The 23,104-nt window shown below is 38.1% G+C and overlaps 1 protein-coding gene across 2 annotated transcripts in view; it reads left to right on the top strand.

Annotated features, from left to right (window-relative positions):
- Positions 1-23,104, top strand: part of PDE1C (phosphodiesterase 1C) — a 502,728-nt gene that overhangs the window by 362,439 nt on the left and 117,185 nt on the right. For both annotated transcript variants that reach the window (XM_065939408.1, XM_065939407.1), the window contains exons 4-6: positions 19,595-19,708; positions 21,598-21,780; positions 22,765-22,831. In XM_065939408.1, coding sequence (XP_065795480.1) covers positions 19,595-19,708; positions 21,598-21,780; positions 22,765-22,831 — 364 coding nt within the window. The remainder of the gene's footprint in view (positions 1-19,594; positions 19,709-21,597; positions 21,781-22,764; positions 22,832-23,104) is intronic.

The raw sequence follows: 23,104 nt of genomic DNA on the forward strand, positions 1-23,104 counted from the left end.
TCACCAAACTTCAGACACCCCTAGAGGTAAGCCCTCCTTGGGTCCTCTCCAAAGCCATCAGAGATGGCAAACAGCTCACCTGTGAGCATCCCTCCTCCCACGATACAGGAGAGGCCAAAGGGGAGGATCTGGGAGACAGATCTTAAATAGGTCACATGAGCAGGGAGGCCCTTATGAAACCTGCAGGATAAGGGCAACTCAGGTGCAGCCTTGGACTTGATATTGATATCCATCTCAGTATTGCATGAGCTGGAGGACTCTGTCTCTTTTTTTAAATTAAGCTTTTTATTTTGAGATAATTGTAGATTCACACAAGAAATAGTAACAGAGAGATTTCCATGTACCTTTTGTGCAGTTTTCCCTAGTGGAAACATGTTGCAAAACCATGGTACAACCAGGATATTAACATTAGCACAACACCGGCCTTCTTCAGAGTCCCCTGGTTTTATTGTACTCCTCTGTGTGTGTGTTTAGTTTTATGCAGTTTTATTCTGCATGTAGATTTGTGCGTTCATTATTACAGTCAAGGTACAGAATTATGCCATCATGACAAGACTCTTTTTTACAACCATTTTCATGCTATGCTCTCTAAACCCTGGCAACCACTAACCTGTCCTTCATGTCATAATTCTGTCATTTCAAGAATTTTTATATTAATGAAATCATATAGTATTTAGCCTTTGGGAATTGACTTTTTACATTCAGGATCATTCCCTTGAGAAAACGGTCTCAGTTTTATTACAATAATTGGGAGGTTACCTCATAATCAGGTTAATTATGTCTCTCAGTTCAATGGATTATAAAGTTAACAAGTCATTTTAATATACAGTACTTCATGTAATCATCTCAGCAGAGTAGAAACAAAAGGCTTAGAAGGAATGACAAGCGTGGGTGACAGGATCCCATTTTCCAGCTGTGGCAGAGATTGGCTGGCTTTCCACCAAACCTGCTTCCTCATCCTCCAGGGCATTCACCTGGACTACATCTCCCACCTTCTCTTTTGGAAAGATGTGGCCACGTGACTGGATTCTGGGCCATGGCAAGCTTATGTGTGTATACACACACACACACATATGTATACACACACACAAAGCAATTGTATAATTGTACAGTACAAAAGCAATTGTATAAGCACATATATAAAGCAATTGTATTTATATATGCTGATATATAAATACATATATCTCTGTAAATGTGTCCTATCATCTTTAGGTGATGAGTTCCAATCTAGCCTCTCACACATGTCCTTCCATCTTCTTATTCCTTCTATGGCAATCTTGGAAACTTAGGTGGAACTCAGTGGAGCCACTGATGGGCCCACAATCCTGATTTAACTCTCTGGGATCCCTTGACCTTTAGAGTTCTGAGTCACCAGGGGTGTGGGGATGGCCACTGTGGGTCTGGAGGCAGCGGAGGGGAGGGAGACAATAGCAGACTAACACTTCCTCGCTTGTCATTTCCTCCCAGGTCTGGCGGGGCTGCCTTCTGTCCCAGGGCATGGACACACACTGCACGGCCCTCACACGTTCAAAGCAGTGTCCTTAAGTGACCTGAGGAGTTTCTCACAGTTTTCTTTGAGTTTTGTTGTTTTATTTCTATAATTCTTCTGGAAATTAATTTTAAGGAAGAGAACTGTGCTAATTCAGCATCTCTTCAACCATTCTTTGTAGGTTTTTATGTTTGAATTGATATTAGCTATTTCTGTTATTGAGCTTCCCTGGTGGCTCAGACAGTAAAGAATCCACCTGCAATGCAGGAGCCTCAGTTTTGATCCCTGGGTCAGGAAGATCCTCTGGAGAAGGAAATGGCTACCCACTCCAGTATTCTTGCCTGGAAGATCCCATGGCCAGAAGAGCCTGGTAGGCTTCAATCCATGGCATCACAAAGAGTCAGACATAACTGAGCAAGTAACAGACACACACATTCCTGTTATTACAAGAAAAAAGTGAGGGAAAAGGTAGTCTTGGATGCATTTGACTGAAACTGTGTTTCAGGCATGGTCAAATTCCTGTGATTTTGCTGGGTGAGTGAGCTTTAGCTTTTCTGGATAATCATACCAACACAATGCAATTCAAACTGCGTAAGGAACTGAATTCAGGAAAGGAAAGTGAGGGAGCCATGGAGTTGGGTTGACTCTTAAGATGCAGAGGAACATGTCTCTGTGTTGTTCCAACCTTCCTGAATGTTCCTGCAAACTTCCTTCTCATTTCTGCTCATCTTCTTTCTCTCATTACCACCATTCAAAGATGTTTTTAGTTCTTCTCATTTCTTTAGTCTATTGAAACAGATGTTTTTGAAGTGGCATGTTTATCAGCAGAGGAAAGGGATGGTAATTCTTTCCACATGAATAGCTGCAAATGAAAAATGGCTTCTGGAACTTACCTTTTGGCAGCCTGGCAGTATTTCATCTACTTTTGCCTCCACAGTCTGCAGCATGGCCTGTGGTCAATTCTGAATGATGCTCACTCACGGCTTTCCTTTTTCATTTATTTCTTTTTCCTGAAGAACAATGACCAAAAGAGTGGGTTCATATATTAACATACTTTTCCAATAATCTGTGCCAACCTAGAGTCAGACTCCAGTTTTTTTTACACTGTTTCCTTTTAACAAAATATGTGAGCTGGGTGACAGTAAAAACAAGTAAGGGATAAACTGGAACTAGTTCTTTAGAAAACCAAGAATGACGGTGGGGAGAACTCTTTTCTCAATTACTGTATTGTGTTACTGCAAGAACTGCAAAGGAATAAAGTTGCTATCAAATCTAAAGGGATTGAAACTTTAACCCTGGGTCATAATATTTCTGGAAGTAAAAATATGAGGCTTCTCTTCAACCAGCAGTGCCTTCTGCCCGGTGTTCACAGATTCCATCGTATGCACACATACTCACTCACTCAGTCTCACACACATGCATCCTGAAGGGAGATTTACTTGGTCGAAAGTAGCTAGGAGAAGGCAGAATATGCAGGACTACTCCACGGCATAGCCTCATGAAAGCAAAAGGAATGCAAATATTCATCAGAAAACCCACAGTAACCAGGAGAATTTGTAGTGTTTTCTTGAGTGGACATCTGAAGAATGGGTCTATGCTAATGGAATGGAAAAATCATACATAGAGTAGGATAATCAGAAACTATTTATATTTGGTTTTCAGGTTTTTTTTGCAGCAAATTTCTTTGCCTACTTATGTTGTGTTTAGGTTACTATCAAAGCATGTGTGTCGATCCTTATATATGCCAGGTGGATATTGAGAGGAGAGGGCTAGAATAGTGAAGTGGTCAAGGATACAGGCCCAGATTAAATGCTTTATAATTAATCTTGATATTTGGTAATATAAGTCCTTCAGGTTTGTTCTTTATAATTAAAACCATATTTGGCATATTTGGTTGTTTGCATTTCCAAATAAATTTTAAAATCAGTCTGTCAATTTACACCAAATGACCTGTGATGAATTTGTTGGGATAACATTGAATCTATAGATAAATTTAGGCAGAAGTCATATTTCTAAAATATTGAGTTTATAATTTATGAAGATATACTATCCTTATGTTTTATTTAAGCCATTTAAATTTCTCTCAATAATATCTTCCCCTGGAGAAGGAAATGCAACTCACTCCAATGTTCTTGCCTGGAAAATCCCATGGATGAAGGAGCCTGGCGGGCTACAATCCATGGAGTCATAAAGAATGACTGAGCACATACAGACACACAGTAATATCTTACAGTTTTTGTCTATGTAGGGTACTCTTTTATATGTTGTAGGATTTATTTTTAGATACTTTTTATGTTGATGCTTTTGTAGATAGTACCATGTTCTAATTGTTTATTGCTGTTTTTCTAGTTATCTTGCTTAATTCACCTTTGATTTTAATAATTTATTTGCAAAGTCTTTTAGGTATCCTATCTTAAGTATTATTTCATCTGTAGTGACAGTTTTATTTTTTCTTTCAAGTCCTCATATCTTTTATCCATTCTTCTTTCTTATTAAACTGGTGAAAAATTCTCATACAGTCTTGAAGAGAAGTAGTAGTATTAGAGCTAATTCAACAGGAAAGTTTTCCATGTTTCAGGATAATGTATGATCTTTGCTATAGCATTTCTGTTTTAGAGATCCAGTATTGGAAATTCACTTTCATTCCTTTGCTAAGATACTTATCACTTAGATGCTTTCTCTAAGTCTTTTATGATGATCATATAATTTTTCTCTCTTACTCCTGTTCAAATAGTGAATAACATTTATTCATTGATTTAAAGTGTTAAATCAACCTTGGATTCTTGTAAGTTTGCTTGGATTCTTACTGTTTGCTTTCTTTTCTACCACTGGATTTAATTTGTTAAAATTTCATTTAAGATGTTTGCATCTATGTTCATAAAATAAACTGTCTTGTAATTCTTTTCTTATGATGTCCCTGTTTGGTTTTGGAATCAAGAGTATGTTGGCCCCATAAAATGAGTTGGAATATGTTTCCACTTTTGCTTTTCTCTAAAAGACTGTGGTAGTTCCTCTTCGAATGTTTAGATGAATTCATTGATAAAGTGATTTAGCATTGTAGTTTTGTTTGTGGGAAAACAGTAAACTATGGATTCAGTTTCTTCAATAAGTATAGAAGTATTCATATTTTATCCTTTCTTCTGTCAGTTTTGATAAATTAAGTTTTCATATGAAACTTTTTATAAAAAAAAGTTTGCCGTTTTTATCTAAAATTTTAAGTGTATCTGCAGAAAAGTACTTACGATATTCTTTTATTACAGATTTGTAGGATGTTGTTTTTGATGTTGTCTGTTTGTGCCTTTTCTCTTTCCTGTTGATCAGTCTTGTGTGGCCTTTAATTAAGATTTCAAAAATATAGCTTTTATTGATTATTCCTGTTATTAAGATTTTTTTCTACTAAAGTTTTGCTTTTGTGTTCATTTTTTGCTATCTTTTAGCAAAAAAAAAAGATATTTCTGTTATTTCTGTTTTTAAGTTTGTTTCTACTGAAGTTTTGCTTTTATGTTCATTTTTTGCTGTCTTTTACTTTACTTGGATTTATTTTGTCTTTTTAAAATTTTTTGAGGTGGATAGTGAAGTCACTTATTTTCAGGTTTTCTCCTTTTCTCATGTCCACATAAGGTCTATACATTTCCCTCTAAGTAGTGCTTTACTTGAGTAATACAGGTTTTGATGAATCATATTTTTATTAGCATTTAAAATTATATTCTGATTTAATCTTTGACCCGTGGTTATTTAGAAGTTTCTACATAAATTTCCAAGCATTTGGAGTATATCTAGGCATTTTTTTTGCTACTGATTTCAAGCTGAGTTCCACTGTTGTCATAGAACATTATCTGTATGATTTCAGTTAGTTGAAACTTGTTGAGGCTTTTGCTGTTACCCAGCATAATGTCAGTTTTGATGACTGTTACATGCGTGCTTGAAGAGAATGTTTTATTCTGCAGGTGGATATAGTGTTCAGTATGTGTTCAGTTATGTCAGTTTTATTAATGATTTGATGTAAAATCTTCTATAACCTTACAATTATTTTTATTAGTTAGCAGATTATAAGAGAGGCGTGAAAAAATATAGATATGAACCTAGGCACCAAATTTTTTTTCTTCAGTGAAAAGGTAATTAGACCCTGATAATTGACTTAAATCTCTTTGTATATCTGCCTCAAGTATGTGTAATTGAGAACCATAGAAGCAGTTTTTAAATTTATGGCATTGACAGTAGGTAAAATTTACATAACTGGACTATTTTTGCCAGTTTTATTTTTGTTGGCAACTCGATGGACATGAGTTTGAGCAATCTTCAGGAGTTGGTGATGGACAGGGAAGCTTGGTGTGCTGTAGTCCACGGGATCGCAAGGAATTAGACATGACTGAGTGACTGAATTGAACTGATTCTTTGTCTTGGTTTGGAGGTCAGCTACATCAGGACACCGTATGCCTAAAACAAGCCATTTCCCAGAAATTATTAGAAGCAATGATCTGTACTGCCACCTTGCTCATGCAACACCCTAAACTGAGTGGTATCACATGAGAGATAATATTCGTACTGCACTGTTCAGGGTACCAGACAAGCCTAATTACAGCAAAAACGTATATAATTTTCCTACTCACTGAGTCCCTACAGTCTTCTACTCTGTTGCTAGATTGATCTTTCTAAAATGCCAATCTTATCATGCCACTCCCATCCCACTTAAAATTTCTCCAAGGGCTCCCCATTGTTCTCCAGGAGAAAATGAAATTTCTTTAGCTTGGTCTGCTAAGTCCACCAGGGTCTGACTTCCACTGTCTTCTGAAGTTTTATCTCATCTTGTCCCCCGAATTCCAATCACATTGGGATTCCTTGAATGTATCACCATCTTCCCGGCCCACCAATTACTCCATTCCATCTTGCTGGCCTGGCTGATGTCTCTCTGGCCTCGATTCAGCTCTGATATCCCCTCCTCTAGAGAGGCCCTTGTGACTTGGCAGTTTCTCTCCTGTGTGCTTTCTTAGCACCCCTGTCTCATGCTGCCGTCACTCTTGCTGTAGTTGTGGGGTGAGTTCTGATTAGTTGTCTGTCTCCCCTGGTTGAGAGAAGGCACTGCATCGTCCCACTTTGTACTCCTGGAGCCTATCACAGTACCTGCTTTCAGAGAGCACCCAGACAAGGCTGAAGGGATGTTTCAAGTACCACAATGTTAATTATGGAAATAAACAGATCTCCAGAAAAATATTCAGATGGTATCATTGGATGACATTAAAGCGTGAGCCTGAAATCCCATTTGGAGGAGTTGTTTCAGCTTGCTTTCTATGGCATTTAGGTAAGTGGCAGGGATGGGAGTGACAGAGGAAACAGGTGTGTGGAAAGTACACAGAGACGCCTTTGCTTTGCAAATACATGGATGTGATGAACTGAGATGGTGGGTTTTTTTATTATTCAAATGAAGTTTTAGGGCTCATGATTCATTGGGACATGGACTGGAAGTGCTGTAAAGGATCCAGTTCCTTTTGACACTTTTTCAAACTAAACAAAGCCTGTCTGAGACAACAGCCTTTGTAGGCTACACTGGCGTTTTAGGGCTGCTTATCCATTCTCAGGGAGAATAACCTTGGACAGAATGGACAGATAGAAGAAAGCATGTTTCGAGGAGGAGCCAAGATGGCGGAGGAGTAGGACGGAGAGACCACTTTCTCTCCTAGAAATTCATCAAAAAAATAACTGAGCGCAGAGCAAACTTCACAAAACAACTTCTGATCGCTAGCTGAGGTCATCAGGCGCCCAGAAAAGCAGCCCATTGTCTTCGAAAGGAGTGCTGTATAGTTGGAGAAGTCCTGAGACTACAGGAAGAATAAAACTGAAATCCAGAAGCAGGAGACTTAAGCCCAAAACCTGAGAACACCAGAAAACTCCTGACTACATGGATCTTTAAGTAATAAGTGACCGTACAAAAGCCTCCATACCTGCACCGAAACCAACCACCACCCAAGAGCCAATAAGTTTTAGAGCACGACATACCACACAAATTCTCCAGCAACGCAGGAACATTGCCCTGAACGTCAACATACAGACAGCCCAAGGTCACACCTAACACATAGACCCATCTCAAAACTCAGTACTGGGCACTCCATTGCTATCCAAAGAGAAGAAATCAAGATCCGCACACCAGAACACTGACGCAAGCTTCGCTAATCAGGAAACCTTGACAAGCCAATCGTCTAACCCCACCCACTGGGTAAAACCTCCACAATAAAAGGAACCACAGACCTGCAGAAGACAGAAAGCCCACTCCAGACACAGCAATCTAAACAAGATGAAAAGGCAGAGAAATACCCAACAGGTAAAGGAACATGAAAAAAGCCCACCAAGTCAAACAAAAGAGGAGGAGATAGGGAATCTACCTGAAAAAGAATTTAGAATAATGATAATAAAAATGATCCAAAATTTTGAAAGCAAAATGGAGGTACAGATAAATAGCCTGGAGACAAAGATTGAAAAGATGCAAGAAATGTTTAATAAAGATCTAGAAGAAATAAAAAAGAGTCAATTAAAAATGAATAATGAAATGAATGAGATCAAAAACACTCTGGAGGGAACCAAGAGTAGAATAACGGAGACAGAAGATAGGATAAGTGAGGTAGAAGATAAAATGGTGGAAATAAATGAAGCAGAGAGGAAAAAAGAAAAAAGGATCAAAAGAAATGAGGACAACCTCAGGGACCTCTGGGACAATGTGAAACGCCCCAACATTCGAATCATAGGAGTCCCAGAAGAAGAAGACAAAAAGAAAGGCCATGAGAAAATACTCGAGGAGATAATAGCTGAGAACTTCCCTAAAATGGGGAAGGAAATAGCCACCCAAGTCCAAGAAACCCAGAGAGTCCCAAACAGGATAAACCCAAGGCGAAACACCCCAAGACACATATTAATCAAATTAACAAAGATCAAACACAAAGAACAAATACTAAAAGCAGCAAGGGAGAAACAACAAATAACACACAAAGGGATTCCTATAAGGATAACAGCTGATCTATCAATAGAAACCCTCCAGGCCAGAAGGGAATGGCAGGACATACTGAAAGTAATGAAAGAGAATAACCTACAACCTAGATTACTGTACCCAGCAAGGATCTCATTCAGATATGAAGGAGAATTCAAAAGCTTTACAGACAAGCAAAAGCTGAGAGAATTCAGCACCACCAAACCAGCTCTTCAACAAATGCTAAAGGATCTTCTCTAGACAGGAAATGCAGAAAGGTTGTATAAACGTGAACACAAAACAACAAAGTAAATGACAACGGGACCACACCTATCAATAATTACCTTAAATGTAAATGGGTTGAATGCCCCAACCAAAAGACAAAGATTGGCTGAATGGATACAAAAACAAGACCCCTATATATGCTGTCTACAAGAGACCCACCTCAAAACAAGGGACACATACAGACTGAAAGTGAAGGGCTGGAAAAAAATATTTCACGCAAACGGAGACCAAAAGAAAGCAGGAGTCGCAATACTCATATCAGATAAAATAGACTTCCAAATAAAGGATGTGAAAAGAGACAAAGAAGGACACTACATAATGATCAAAGGATCAATCCAAGAAGAAGATATAACAATTATAAATATATATGCACCCAACATAGGAGCACCGCAATATGTACGGCAAACACTAACGAGTATGAAAGAGGAAATTAATAGTAACACAATAATAGTGGGAGACTTTAATACCCCACTCACAACCATGGATAGATCAACTAAACAGAAAATCAACAAGGAAACACAAACCTTAAATGATACAATGGACCAGCTGGACCTAATTGATATCTATAGGACATTTCACCCCAAAACAATCAACTTCACCTTTTTCTCAAGTGCACACGGAACCTTCTCCAGAATAGATCACATCCTGGGCCATAAATCTGGTCTTGGAAAATTCAAAAAAATTGAAATCATTCCAGTCATCTTTTCTGACCACAGTGCAGTAAGATTAGATCTCAATTACAGGAAAAAAATTGTTAAAAATTCTAACATATGGAGGCTAAATAACACGCTTCTGAATAACCAACAAATCATAGAAGAAATCAAAAAAGAAATCAAAGTATGTATAGAAATAAATGAAAATGAAAACACAACAACCCAAAACCTATGGGACACTGTAAAAGCAGTGCTAAGGGGAAGGTTCATAGCATTACAGGCACACATCAAGAAACAAGAAAAAAGCCAAATAAATAACCTAACTCTACACCTAAAGCAATTAGAGAAGGAAGAAATGAAGAACCCCAGGGTTAGCAGAAGGAAAGAAATCTTAAAAATTAGGGCAGAAATAAATGCGAAAGAAACTAAAGAGACCATAGCAAAAATCAACAAAGCTAAAAGCTGGTTTTTTGAAAAAATAAACAAAATTGACAAACCATTAGCAAGACTCATTAAGAAACAAAGGGAGAAGAACCAAATTAACAAAATAAGAAATGAAAAGGGTGAGATCACAACAGACAACACTGAAATACAAAGGATCATAAGAGACTACTACCAGCAGCTCTATGCCAATAAAATGGACAACTTGGATGAAATGGACAAATTCTTAGAAAAGTATAACTTTCCAAAACTGAACCAGGAAGAAATAGAAGATCTTAACAGAGTCATCACAAGCAAGGAAATCGAAACTGTAATCAGAAATCTTCCAGCAAACAAAAGCCCAGGACCAGATGGCTTCACAGCTGAATTCTACCAAAAATTTAGAGAAGACCTAACACCTATCTTACTCAAACTCTTCCAGAAAATTGCAGAAGAAGGTAAACTTCCAAACTCATTCTATGAGGCCACCATCACCCTAATTCCAAAACCAGACAAAGATGCCACAAAAAAAGAAAACTACAGGCCAATATCACTGATGAACATAGATGCAAAAATCCTTAACAAAATTCTAGCAAACAGAATCCAACAACATATTAAAAAAATCATACACCATGACCAAGTGGGCTTTATCCCAGGAATGCAAGGATTCTTTAATATCCGCAAATCAATCAACGTAATACACCACATTAACAAATTGAAAGATAAAAACCATATGATTATCTCAATAGATGCAGAGAAAGCCTTTGACAAAATTCAACACTCATTTATGATTAAAACTCTCCAGAAAGCAGGAATAGAAGGAACATACCTCAATATAATAAAAGCTATATATGACAAACCCACAGCAAGCATCACCCTCAATGGTGATAAATTGAAAGCATTTCCTCTGAAATCAGGAACAAGACAAGGATGCCCACTCTCACCACTACTATTCAACATAGTGTTGGAAGTTTTGGCCACAGCAATCAGAGCAGAAAAAGACATAAAAGGAATCCAGATAGGAAAAGAAGAAGTGAAACTCTCACTGTTTGCAGATGACATGATCCTCTACATAGAAAACCCTAAAGACTCTTCCAGAAAATTACTAGAGCTAATCAATGAATATAGTAAAGTTGCAGGATATAAAATTAACACACAGAAATCCCTTGCATTCCTATACACTAACAATGAAAAAACAGAAAGAGAAATTAAGGAAACAATACCATTCACCATTGCAACAAAAAGAATAAAATACTTAGGAGTATATCTACCTAAAGAAACAAAAGACCTATACATAGAAAACTATAAAACACTGATGAAAGAAATCAAAGAGGACACAAACAGATGGAGAAACATACCGTGTTCATGGATTGGAAGAATCAATATTGTCAAAATGGCTATTCTACCCAAAGCAATCTATAGATTCAATGCAATCCCTATCAAGCTACCAACGGTATTTTTCACAGAACTAGAACAAATAATTTCACAATTTGTATGGAAATACAAAAAACCTCGAATAGCCAAAGTAATCTTGAGAAAGAAGAATGGAACTGGAGGAATCAACCTGCCTGACTTCAGACTCTACTACAAAGCCACAGTCATCAAGACAGTATGGTACTGGCACAAAGACAGAAATATAGATCAATGGAACAGAATAGAAAGCCCAGAGATAAATCCACGAACCTATGGTCACCTCATCTTTGACAAAGGAGGCAAGGATATCCAATGGAAAAAAGACAATCTCTTTAACAAGTGGTGCTGGGAAAACTGGTCAACCACTTGTAAAAGAATGAAACTAGAACACTTTCTAACACCATACACAAAAATAAACTCAAAATGGATTAAAGATCTAAATGTAAGACCAGAAACTATAAAACTCCTAGAGGAGAACATAGGCAAAACACTCTCCGACATAAATCACAGCAAGATCTTCTATGACCCACCTCCCAGAATATTGGAAATAAAAGCAAAAATAAACAAATGGGACCTAATGAAAATTAAAAGCTTTTGCACAACAAAGGAAACTATAAGTAAGGTGAAAAGACAGCCCTCAGATTGGGAGAAAATAATAACAAATGAGGAAACAGACAAAGGATTAATCTCAAAAATATACAAGCAACTCCTGAAGCTCAATTCCAAAAAAATAAATGACCCAATCAAAAAATGGGCCAAAGAACTAAACAGACATTTCTCCAAAGAAGACATACAGATGGCTAACAAACACATGAAAAGATGCTCAACATCACTCATCATCAGAGAAATGCAAATCAAAACCACAATGAGGTACCATTACACGCCAGTCAGGATGGCTGCTATCCAAAAGTCTACAAGCAATAAATGCTGGAGAGGGTGTGGAGAAAAGGGAACCCTCTTACACTGTTGGTGGGAATGCAAACTAGTACAGCCACTATGGAAAACAGTGTGGAGATTTCTTAAAAAACTGGAAATAGAACTGCCATATGACCCAGCAATACCACTTCTAGGCATACACACTGAGGAATCCAGATCTGAAAGAGACACGTGCACCCCAATGTTCATCGCAGCACTGTTTATAATAGCCAGGACATGGAAGCAACCCAGATGCCCATCAACAGATGAATGGATAAGGAAGCTGTGGTACATATACACCATGGAATATTACTCAGCCGTTAAAAAGAATTCATTTGAATCAGTTCTAATGAGATGGATGAAACTGGAGCCCATTATACAGAGTGAAGTAAGCCAGAAAGATAAAGAACATTACAGTATACTAACACATATATACGGAATTTAGATAGATGATGGCGATAACCCTATATGCAAAACAGAAAAAGAGACACAGAAGTACAGAACAGACTTTTGAACTCTGGGGGAGAACGTGAGGGTGGGATGTTTTGAAAGAACAGCATGTATACTATCTATGGTGAAACGGACCACCAGCCCAGGTGGGATACATGAGTCAGGTGCTCGGGCCTGGTGCACTGGGAGGACCCTGAGGAGTCGGGTGGGGAGGGAGGTGGGAGGGGGGATCGGGATGGGGAATACGTGTAACTATATGGCTGATTCATGCCAATGTATGACAAAACCCACTGAAATGTTGTAAAGTGATTGGCCTCCAACTAATAAAATAATATTTAAAAAAATAAAATAAAATAAAATAAAATAAAAAAAAAAAAAAAAAAAAAAAAGAAGAAAGCATGTTTCATGGCTTCTTATTTCAGTCTATTTTTTATTGTATTTTTCTGATTTCATTCCAGCAGCATTTAAAGCTCAATAAATGTATGTGCTCTCAAAGCCAAGTGTTGAAGGGTTTTGGGGACCTCACTTGGATGGGGAGTTGTGCCAAGTCCATTTTAGGGTGCTTGTCTAAGTTATAGAGTTAAGTCAAAGAGTTGCTTCCTAATAAAGTCAACTTTGTTGGTCCTAGAAATTATCTTTGTGGGAAAAGAAAAGAGACTTTGTCTTTTCCACCTGCTTTCCAAGTTCTAAAATACAGTGGGCTGGTCTTGCCTCATTGAGTTTCTTTCCTCCAAAAGTTTTCTGTAATCCAGATAATGACCTGGTCTCCAGGTATTCATCCAGGACTTGCCCTGGACCTGAGGACACTGGGAGCCAAAGGGATGTAATGTTTCATCATATGCCTTGCAGCAGAGATGCTTAGAGAAAGCAAAGGGTTTATGTGGAGAAATGGAAGACTCATGTAAAGATGGCAGAGGCTCATCCACAATGAAATTGTACACTATCTTAAAAGAAAGGCTGCTTCCTTGATGGCTCAGCAGTAAAGAATCTGCCCACCAATGCAGGAGATGCGTGTTCAGACCCTCGGTTGGGAGGTTCAGACCCCTGGAGGAGGAAATGGCAGCCCACTCTGGTATTCTTGCCTGGATAATCCCATGGCCAGAGGAGCCCAGCAGGCCACGGTCCAGAGTAGGACATGAGTGAGCACACACGCGTGCACTTAAAGAGAAAGGCATCTTGCCAAAGTTTGAAAGTGTGAGCGATTCCTAAAATGGTGTTGCACTTCTATACTGGAACTATTATCTGGCAGCCACAGTGACAGAAATGGATGGGGTGCTGGAAACTATGAACATTCACTCAGAAGAGAAGCTTTATTATTCTTATTGCTGTACGTTTCCCTTCTCCCTCCCTCCCTCCCTTTCTTTAGGTGCCTGGACCAAAAGTCCTTTTGAATAGTATTAGAAAACTAGATGTACTACAGCTTACCATGGGACCTGTCCTTGGGAACATTGGACTTTTAGGTAAAATGAATTAAATGGAAAAGCATCCAGACAAACTTTACTGGGAAAAGAAAGGAAGGCATCTGAGCCTTTCTGCTTAACTAGTCTCTCCAAGTCTCACAAAATTAGTTTTTGTAGTATGGGTATGAATGATTTTGGCTGTTTTCAGACAACTCTTAAGATGGATTGAGCTTTAGAGTAAGCCTGTACTATGATGAAAAATAGGTAAGGGTACCTCCATATTCCCAAAAACCTTAAGACATTTTTCAGTTTTTGAGACTAGTTCGTGACCTTGGTAAAAGAACTAATTGAAAGTCTTCTGCTCACAAAGCAGCAATTTCTCCAACAGGTAGACTGTAGGTGGTAGAGTGGGGTGGGGGTCAAGGCAGAATGTTCTAAGAAGTATAAAGGATTAGAGGAGAGGGCGGACTGTGGAGCCAGTGAAACATCACCCACCTGAGTGCTTCCCTAGAGCCCAACAATGTTTGAAAGTAGGGATCTGGAATTTCCTAGGGTTTGTGTGGGTGGTTTAGTCACTAATTCGTTTCTAATTCTTGCAACACAATGGACTGTCACCCGCCAGGATCCTCTGTCCATGGGATTTTCCAGGCAAGAATACTGGAGTGTTTGCTGTTTCCTTCTCCAGGGGATCTTCCCAGCTCAGGGATCAAAGCCGGGTCTCCCACACTGCAGGCCGATTCTTTACTGGCTGAGCTAGTGACACCTGTGACAGGTGCCAGTCTGAATAGGAGCTAGGTATATAGGAAGTTGGTCACTATTTTTTGTAAGTTCTTATAGTCTTTTTGTTGTTGTTGTTGTCATATTTCGTTTCTTTTTAACTTCTTCTCTCAGTATGTCCACTTTTATTACCTATGATTTCAGCTTTCACCTTTGTTTCTCAGATCTATTTTCTTGAATTTTATTGAACACAAAGCAGATGCTCTCTAAAACTTACTTGTGTTTTCAGTAGTGAATCTTTTCAAAAGTGAGTCCTTTCTCTGCAATTTGAAGATGATTCTCTACTTTTTTTTAATTGCTGAATCTTTTGGGAATTTTTTTCTCCTGGTTAGTTGTCCTTGAATAAAACGAAGTGAATGTCTTTGGGTGTTTTCCATAAACACCATGGGTGTTTTCCATAAACACCATGGGTGTGTTATCATGGGTTGCCTTCATGTCTCCCAGGGTGTTGGTGGATCTTTCACTTATCTCATCATCTAGAGAGATGGGAGTTGATATGAATTTCTAGTAAGTCTTAGGCATCTTGAAGATACTTTATTTTTTAAGTGAAAGATAATTGCTTTACAAGGTAGTATTGGTTTCTGCCGTACATCGGCATGAATCAGCCATAGGTTTACGCATGTCCCCTCCCTCTTGAAGCTCCCGCCAACCTCCCTCCCAACCCTTTGAAGATACTTTATTTTGTGTCATTTCTTCTCTGGGTTTGTAGAAGCCACTGGGCTAGGGGTTTGCTTCTGTTTACAGCTCTGTTGAGTCAGGCTGGATTAATGGGTTGTGATCCAGTGGGTCACACTGGTTGGCTTACACTGGATATGTAAGTGTGGCTGTGTTCAGTGTCTGGCCAGCTCCACCGGTGACTATGTCTGGTTGAAGCCCTACACTGCTGATTTTCTGCTCGTTGTGACGTAATGCCGGGGGCTTTCTGGGGAGATGATTTTCGGTGCTGCTGATCTGAACTGCTGAGTGGGAGCACCACCCCTGGTCTGGCCTGGGGTCCTGGACTACTTATTGCAGATTGATGTGCAGCTCTTCATGACTTGATCCACACACAATACTGTACTTTCATGACTTAATTCTCCCAATACTGTACTTTCCCCGGATTGGGAATTATTAATAAGAATGGATATAAAGTGATATTCCATATAGTGTTCTTAGTAATTTTAATCATTTTTGACTGGTTATAATTAATTTTTAGTTCATAAACGTGACATAGGAAACATTTATACTAGGAATAGGTATTTACCTAGAAAAGAAGGGTAATGGGCATTATATTTCACCTGCCACTCCTTTTTAATGTTTTTAAACTACTTGTCCATTTTGTTAAGATTGGCTTTGTTACATTTAAGTCATAAATCCAGAATTCATTTAATTGGAGACCCACAAATCTATCCTCCTTGAAAGGTCACTGCCCCAGCGTTTGCCTTAAAGTATTTCATTTTTGTTTTCTGTGAAAGCATATGAATGATGAAATTTTGAGCTTGTCCATACCTGAGAATATATTTGTTGGCTTTAAATATACATGACAATTATACTAAATATAGGTGAATATTTGTTGTTGTTGTTTAGTCGCTTAGTTGTGACAACTCTTTGTGACCTCATGGACTGTAGCCCCCTAGGCTCTGCTGTCCATGGAGTTCTCTAGGCAAGAATACTGGAGTAGGTTGCCATTTCTTTCTCCAGGGAATCTTCCCAGACCAGGGATTGAACCTATGTCTCCTGTGTCTCCTGATTTGGCAGGCAGTTCTTTACCACTGAGCCACCAGGGAAACCCATAGGGAGATCTAGATATCTTGAATCACACACTATATTATTCTCAAAAACTGGTATTGTTATTAACTTGGTTTCTGATATTTGGCATGGTGGAAGTCTATGGCTAGCTTGAATTTTTGTTACTTTATAAGTAATATATTTTTCTTAATGCTTTCCTTTTATTTTCAGAGATAAAAAATTACAACAGAATATGTTGAATTTTTTCTTCTAGTTTTATTTGATCCCTTTTGATCTGCTTATAAAGGTTTTTCCTCAGTCTAGGAAAACTTATTTGATTAAAGCTGCTTCTGTTTGTTTCCTAGGGATGTCCTTTTGTAGGAAGAGAGAATCATCTGATTTTTACTTCTATTAGTTTTATATGCTCCCTCATAATTTTTTGTGTTTTGTCTTCTCTTAGGTTTTGAGAACTGCCATGTGTCCTATTTGAGAGTCATGTCAAACCCTGGTAGAATCTTTAAGCCTTAAGTTAAGGGAGAAAGTTTTTAGAAAGTTTACATTTACCCTCATTTTACTTTGCCAGTGGAGAGTCCAAACAGCCTAGTGGGTAGTTTGGCTTCCGGAGGTGAGAGTCAGAATTAGAGGCAGAGGCAGACTTAGCCAGGAACATAGTTTGCTGAAGAGCTTCCATTCCTTATTTGGAACAGTTCTCAGGGCTTGCGTCTGCAGTCTCCCCATTCTTTGGCAGGCTGGCTGTCCACTGTGTGTGAGTGACTGGTACACCCTTCCATGCCAGCTCCCTGTCTTGGGCTGCCTGGGAAACCAGAACACTTCCTAACGCTGCTAATGGGATCCGCAGGCTGACTCTCACCTCCAAGTGTGCAGAGGCCTCTGCTTATTTCTTTTGCATATTTCCCTTTTGCGTGATGGAGATTCACAAGTCAGCTCACCACTACCCTCCATCTAATTTCCTTTGTATTTTACATCACTGAAATTCCTGGAAATTTCTTTTGTATGGCTGACCCTCTTGTCTACTGTTTAAGGTTGATCCTGAGCTTTTCCTCCTTTGTTGTTTTTTATATCATTTTCATGTAGGTCTGGAGGGGAGTAGTTTATGCCTTTTGGAGAAGTTGACCTATCCTCCCTTATGAATGCAAGCCCGAGAATATTTTGAAGTCAAAAAAGTGGAAATGGTTTTGGGAAATGGATCTTAAGCATCCTGATAGGATGGCTCTCATGTGGTTACCTGTGATGACCAAGGCCACTGAATAACAACAATGGCAATAATAATAACAAATGCCTTTTAAAATTAATAGTGGTAAATGGGGGGTGTTAGTCAAAGAGTACAGACTTCCAGTTATAAGATAAATAAATTCTGGGGATCTATATACAACATGATGATTATAATTAGCAAGCATTGTTGTTCTTTAGTCTCCAAGTTATGTCTGACTCTTTTTGACCTCATGAATTACAGCATGCCAGACTTCCTTGTCCTTCGCTATCTCCCGGAGTTTGCTCAAACTCATGTCCATTGAGTTGGTGATACCATCCAACCATCTCATCCTCTGTTGTTTCCTTCTCCTTCCTTCAGTTTTTCCTAGCATCAAGGTCTTTTATAATGAGCTGGCTCTTCACATCAGGTGGCCAAAGTATTGGAGCTTCAGCTTTAGCATCAGTCCTTCCTATGAATATATAAGGGTTGATTTCCTTTAGGATCGTCTGGTCTGATCTCTTTGCTGTCCAAGGGACTCTCAAGAGTCTTCTCCAGTACCACAGTTCAAAAGCATCAATTCTTCGGCGCTCAACCTTCTTTATGGTCCAGCTCTCACATCTGTACACAACTACTGGAAAAACCATAGGCTGCCATTTCCTACTCCAGGGGATCTTCATGACCCAGGGATCACACCTGCATCTCTTGGGTCTCCTATATTGGCAGGCTGATTCTTTAGTACTAGTGCCATCTGGGAAACCCAAATATGTTCAAACATCTTGTCCTCAAAGTGTCATTGTTTGCTGGCTGTCAAACAACCTGAAGAGTTGTGCAATCTCCAGATCTCTGTGGTATTTACAGTGTTCCCAGTTTCTGGTCTTTGATAATCTGTTGGCATTTTATTGTTCTCATAGGTAGGAAATCCTTCTCTGTGGGGATAATGTTCACATAAGTAAGAGGAGAGTTTTATCATTTCTCACACTGTCTGGAACTCTTGACATGTGTGCATGCTCAGTTGTGTCTAACTCTTTGGGATCCCATGACTATAGCCCACCAGGCTATAGTCCATAGAATTCTCTAGGCAAAAATAGTGGAATGGGTTGTCATTTCCTACTCCAGGGAATTCTTGAAGAGCAGTGGGAAAGGTCTTGTCCTCAGTACCTCGTTTTATCATCCATCCTCCTTTAAAAAACAAAACTAGGGTATTATTTATCTGCTCCTAGAGTAATTCTTGGAGACGGAAATGGCAGCCCACTCCAGTATTCTTGCCTGGAGAATCCCATGGACTATAGCCTGCCAGATTCCTCTATCCATGGGATTGCAAGAGTCGGACATGACTTAGCAACTAAATCACTACCACAAGCACCACCAGAGTAATTCTTCCTATCCAGTAAAAGAGCTTGCCTTCTTGTATTCCTTCTGCAGCCCTCTGTGGTGACTTTGGCGCTCTAAGTCTCATAGCCTGTCTTGGAACACCTGTGGGCCATGAGACTGATATTCTGTATGGTCACAGCTGAACAAAGTACCTTCAACTAAAGCAGTGTTTGGTGATGTTGCTGGTCATGCTTTACTCCATCCAATTAGGACCAAAAAGAATTAAAATCAGAAAAGAAGCAAAATTATTGATAATTTAGGAAATTGTTAGAAAGATGAAAGGTAGTTAGAAAGTGTGGGACAAGGTCAGTCCTGGTAGATGAGAACATTTTTCTTTCTGATTCATAGTGGGGGAAAAATGTGTGAATTTATTTTATAACTTGCTTCTTTGAGAAATAATGGTTTCATCATTAGATTTGTATTTTCCTTTCGTATGTATTGGGATAAATACAAACATTTAATGGCTATAAACTGTTCACTGCAATTGTAGGGTTATTTTTTGTTTCTTCTATTCTAATTGAATCATGTCTCTTCCCCCACCTCCAGGTTACGATCTTTGGTCAAACAATTAGAGAGAGGGGAGGCTTCAGTGGTAGATCTCAAGAAGAATTTGGAATATGCAGCCTCTGTGCTTGAATCTGTGTACATTGATGAAACCAGGTGAGCTAAAATGGCAAGAAGTCGATGATAAATTTTCTATTATATGACTTTCTGAAATGTCCCTCATGGCATGTAGGTGGTAACATTCAAATGATTGGTTTGATTTGAGCTTTAGTTTTCACAAATGGGGTAGATTTGGATATCACAAATTTGATTGATATCCAAGATTTGGATATCCTCTGTACATCCTCATTTATAATAGGATTACTAGATTTCTAATCAAATGTAGAGTTCTTCTGGAATTATTACATATTATTCATCTCAGCCTAAAAATTGCATTCAAGTTTTAATTCATGATGTCCATCTATAAATGGAAGGTTTTGAAGGGTTGAAGAAGCATTTAATCTCTTAAACCCCCAGTATTCCTCCCTCAATCCTTTGATATGTTATTGATTTTCTTAGAAGACTCTTTTCACTTGAGTTATCCGTAAGTACCAAAGCATTTCCAGTTACTAAGTGCATTTGAGAGTAAAAAAAACAATTGCTTTTCTTTGAAAAACATTGAATTGGTAAATATGAAAGGCTTTTCTTGTTTTACCTAGTTCAGAGAAGCTCCTCTGTTAGCATTTTGATGTCTAACTTTTCTATGCCAAATTTCAATCTGATAAGACTTCCCAGTAATTTAAGAATCATGTGGCGTAGGTTTCAGTGCTATGCTTGTTCCCTAATTTAAGGAAATTTGATACCATAGTTTTGTTCTTTTTTTTTTTTTTTTTTTTTTTACTAAATGTTGTATATTTCTCCCTTACCTTCCAATTGGAGGATCTAAAAAATAAAAAAAACAAAAAGCTCATTGACACCTGTTTTTACTGCTTATTTTTAGTAGCCCTTAATATAAGTATAAAATACAACTTTCAAAGTTTTACAGTATTGTAATTTATTGCTATTTATGTTCTATTCTAGCCTAATCCATGATTAGGTCTTAAAAGTCTGCTAAGCACACATGACAAATCACTGTTCTTAAATAAAGAGCTGAATTATTTAGGAAATTTTGCTTAAATTTAGACATTTAAGTTTTTGTAATGTCCTTTTAAGCTAGAGAGAGGGTATCAGTATTTGCCATTTGGGTTTATTACTTCAGAAGACTTGAGTTGATGTGATTTGGGTAATACTTTGCAAAGTCTTTTTTTTTCTTTTTTAAAATTTAGTTTTATTGAGATGTAATTGACATGTAACATTGTAAAAGTTAAGGTGTACAATATGTTGTTCTATTTATTTACTACCATAAGATTACCACTATAGGGTTAAAAACATCTGTATCACATCACATAATTTATTATTTTTTTTTGTGGTGAAAACATATAAGATCTAAGATCTTCACAGCTTTGAAGTTTGTAATACAGTATTGTTGTTTATCACTTTTTAAAATTTAATTTATTTGTTTTAATTGGAGGATAATTACTTTACAATATTGTGAAGGTTTTTGCCATACATCAACATAAATCAGCCACAGTGTTGTCTATAGTTTTTAAGTGCCATTATTTTCAAACAAAATAATGTCACTTGGCCATCTATGAAATAAATCTTGTGAATGCATTTTAAATGAGACGTTTAGATTCCATTCCAATTCCACAAATCATCAAGCAATAAAGATACTGGTTACACCTGAGTGCAGTGGATCAGGCCCACAGAGCCTGAGATGAAGATTATTTGACCTTCTCTGACTCCTTGGTTCCTTTATGCAGTCTGGTAGAGAAAACCACCCTGAAACAAAAATGGTGGGCTTTCACAAGCCTTGTCCAAAAAAGTACTGGATTTTTTGTGGCCCATTTATTATGGTTTTTTTGCACCTGTGTATTCAGGTGGGTGGGAGAGAAGAACAGCTGCTTTGAACAGGGAGCTCTAACTTCAGATTTAATCTGTGTTGTGGTGCTGTTTCTTGGGCCCAGGCGACTCCTGGATACGGAGGATGAGCTCAGTGACATTCAGTCAGATGCAGTGCCTTCTGAGGTCCGAGATTGGCTGGCTTCCACCTTCACACGGCAGATGGGGATGATGCTCAGAAGAAGTGAGGAGAAGCCGCGGTTCAAGAGCATCGTCCACGCAGTGCAGGCTGGGATATTTGTGGAGAGGTAAAGATGTCTGTCATTCAGTAACCAAAACAGCGAAAGGGACACTGGTTTCTAATCACTGAAGAAACTTGTGTTGATGTAGGTTTGGTATCTTTATAAATACTAAAAATTCTGGGTGGAAACAGTCTTGAATAAGAAGAGATGGAAAAACATATCTCTGCAGCATCATTAGCACAAGCTTTTTGCCTTTGCTTGGAGTTCTTTTTGTTCACGTTAAGATTTAGTTTGAGTTCAGCCTCTGATTTTTAAAAAAAGGCATATCTTATCATCATTATTTGACATACGTGGATGATGTCTACATTTGAAACAGGTCAAAGATGCTCTGTGAGGGTATTGATCCAGGGAGAAGTTCAGTCAAGAGGTTTGAGTTCCCCATGACACTTTCCAATTTTGTAAGTCACTTTGCTCTTTGAAATTAAATTGCCCCCATCCCCAGAAATGGATTCCAGAAATTGATTTATTCATCCTACAATCCTTACTACACAATTACATGTTTTAGAAATGCTGTGGTTGGCTCAAAGTTTACCTGGGACATTTTTCTCTTTAGTTTTTGAGTTCTTTTGAGAACATTTTGAGTTCTCCTTAATCTTTTAGTTCTAAAGAAAAATCTCTTCTAAATGGGTCCCCCATAGGAGTTCTTTTTTCAGGATAAAGTAATACATTATATACTGTCTGTGCTATACTATAATTCACTTCCAGAAGAAGAGGAGACCCATTTTAATAACTTCATTTGGGTCACATAGACTTATTTTTTGTTTGTTGTTTCCAATGGTTTACATGTTTGGATTGCTTTAGTTTCATTTGATTGAACATTTAAGCCCCTTGAATGACTATGAGAAAGGTTGTAAAATAAATTTTAGATTCCTTGGGTTTATCAGATGATATGACCTCTTATTAATTGTCAATACTGGTATAACTCTGTGGCCTGCTAATTTTTCTTTGTAAGATATAATATTGCATTTTTTTTCCTTCTGACTTTGCCAGAATGTATAGACGGACATCAAACATGGTTGGACTGAGCTATCCACCAGCTGTTATTGAAGCATTAAAGGTAATACCAATAAAAAGATCTTACAATGTATATACTGCCCTATAAAAAGTTAAATTTGTTGTTAGAAAATAGGTTTTCATTTACAGTTCATTTATAGTTTTCCCAGTCATTCCTGACTTTTTTCTTTCATTATTTTTTTCTTATCTGTTCAGTAACAATATTGCTAATTTTTAAGCCTTTGTACTGCCATTTTTTTAAAAAAAATATGGAATTTTGTATTGTTTCATTTCTTTCTGCTCTCTTGGAGTAGTTTGGTAATCAGTACAGTGATCT

Source organism: Muntiacus reevesi, chromosome 6, assembly GCF_963930625.1.
Source record: "Muntiacus reevesi chromosome 6, mMunRee1.1, whole genome shotgun sequence".
NCBI lineage: Eukaryota > Metazoa > Chordata > Mammalia > Artiodactyla > Cervidae > Muntiacus > Muntiacus reevesi.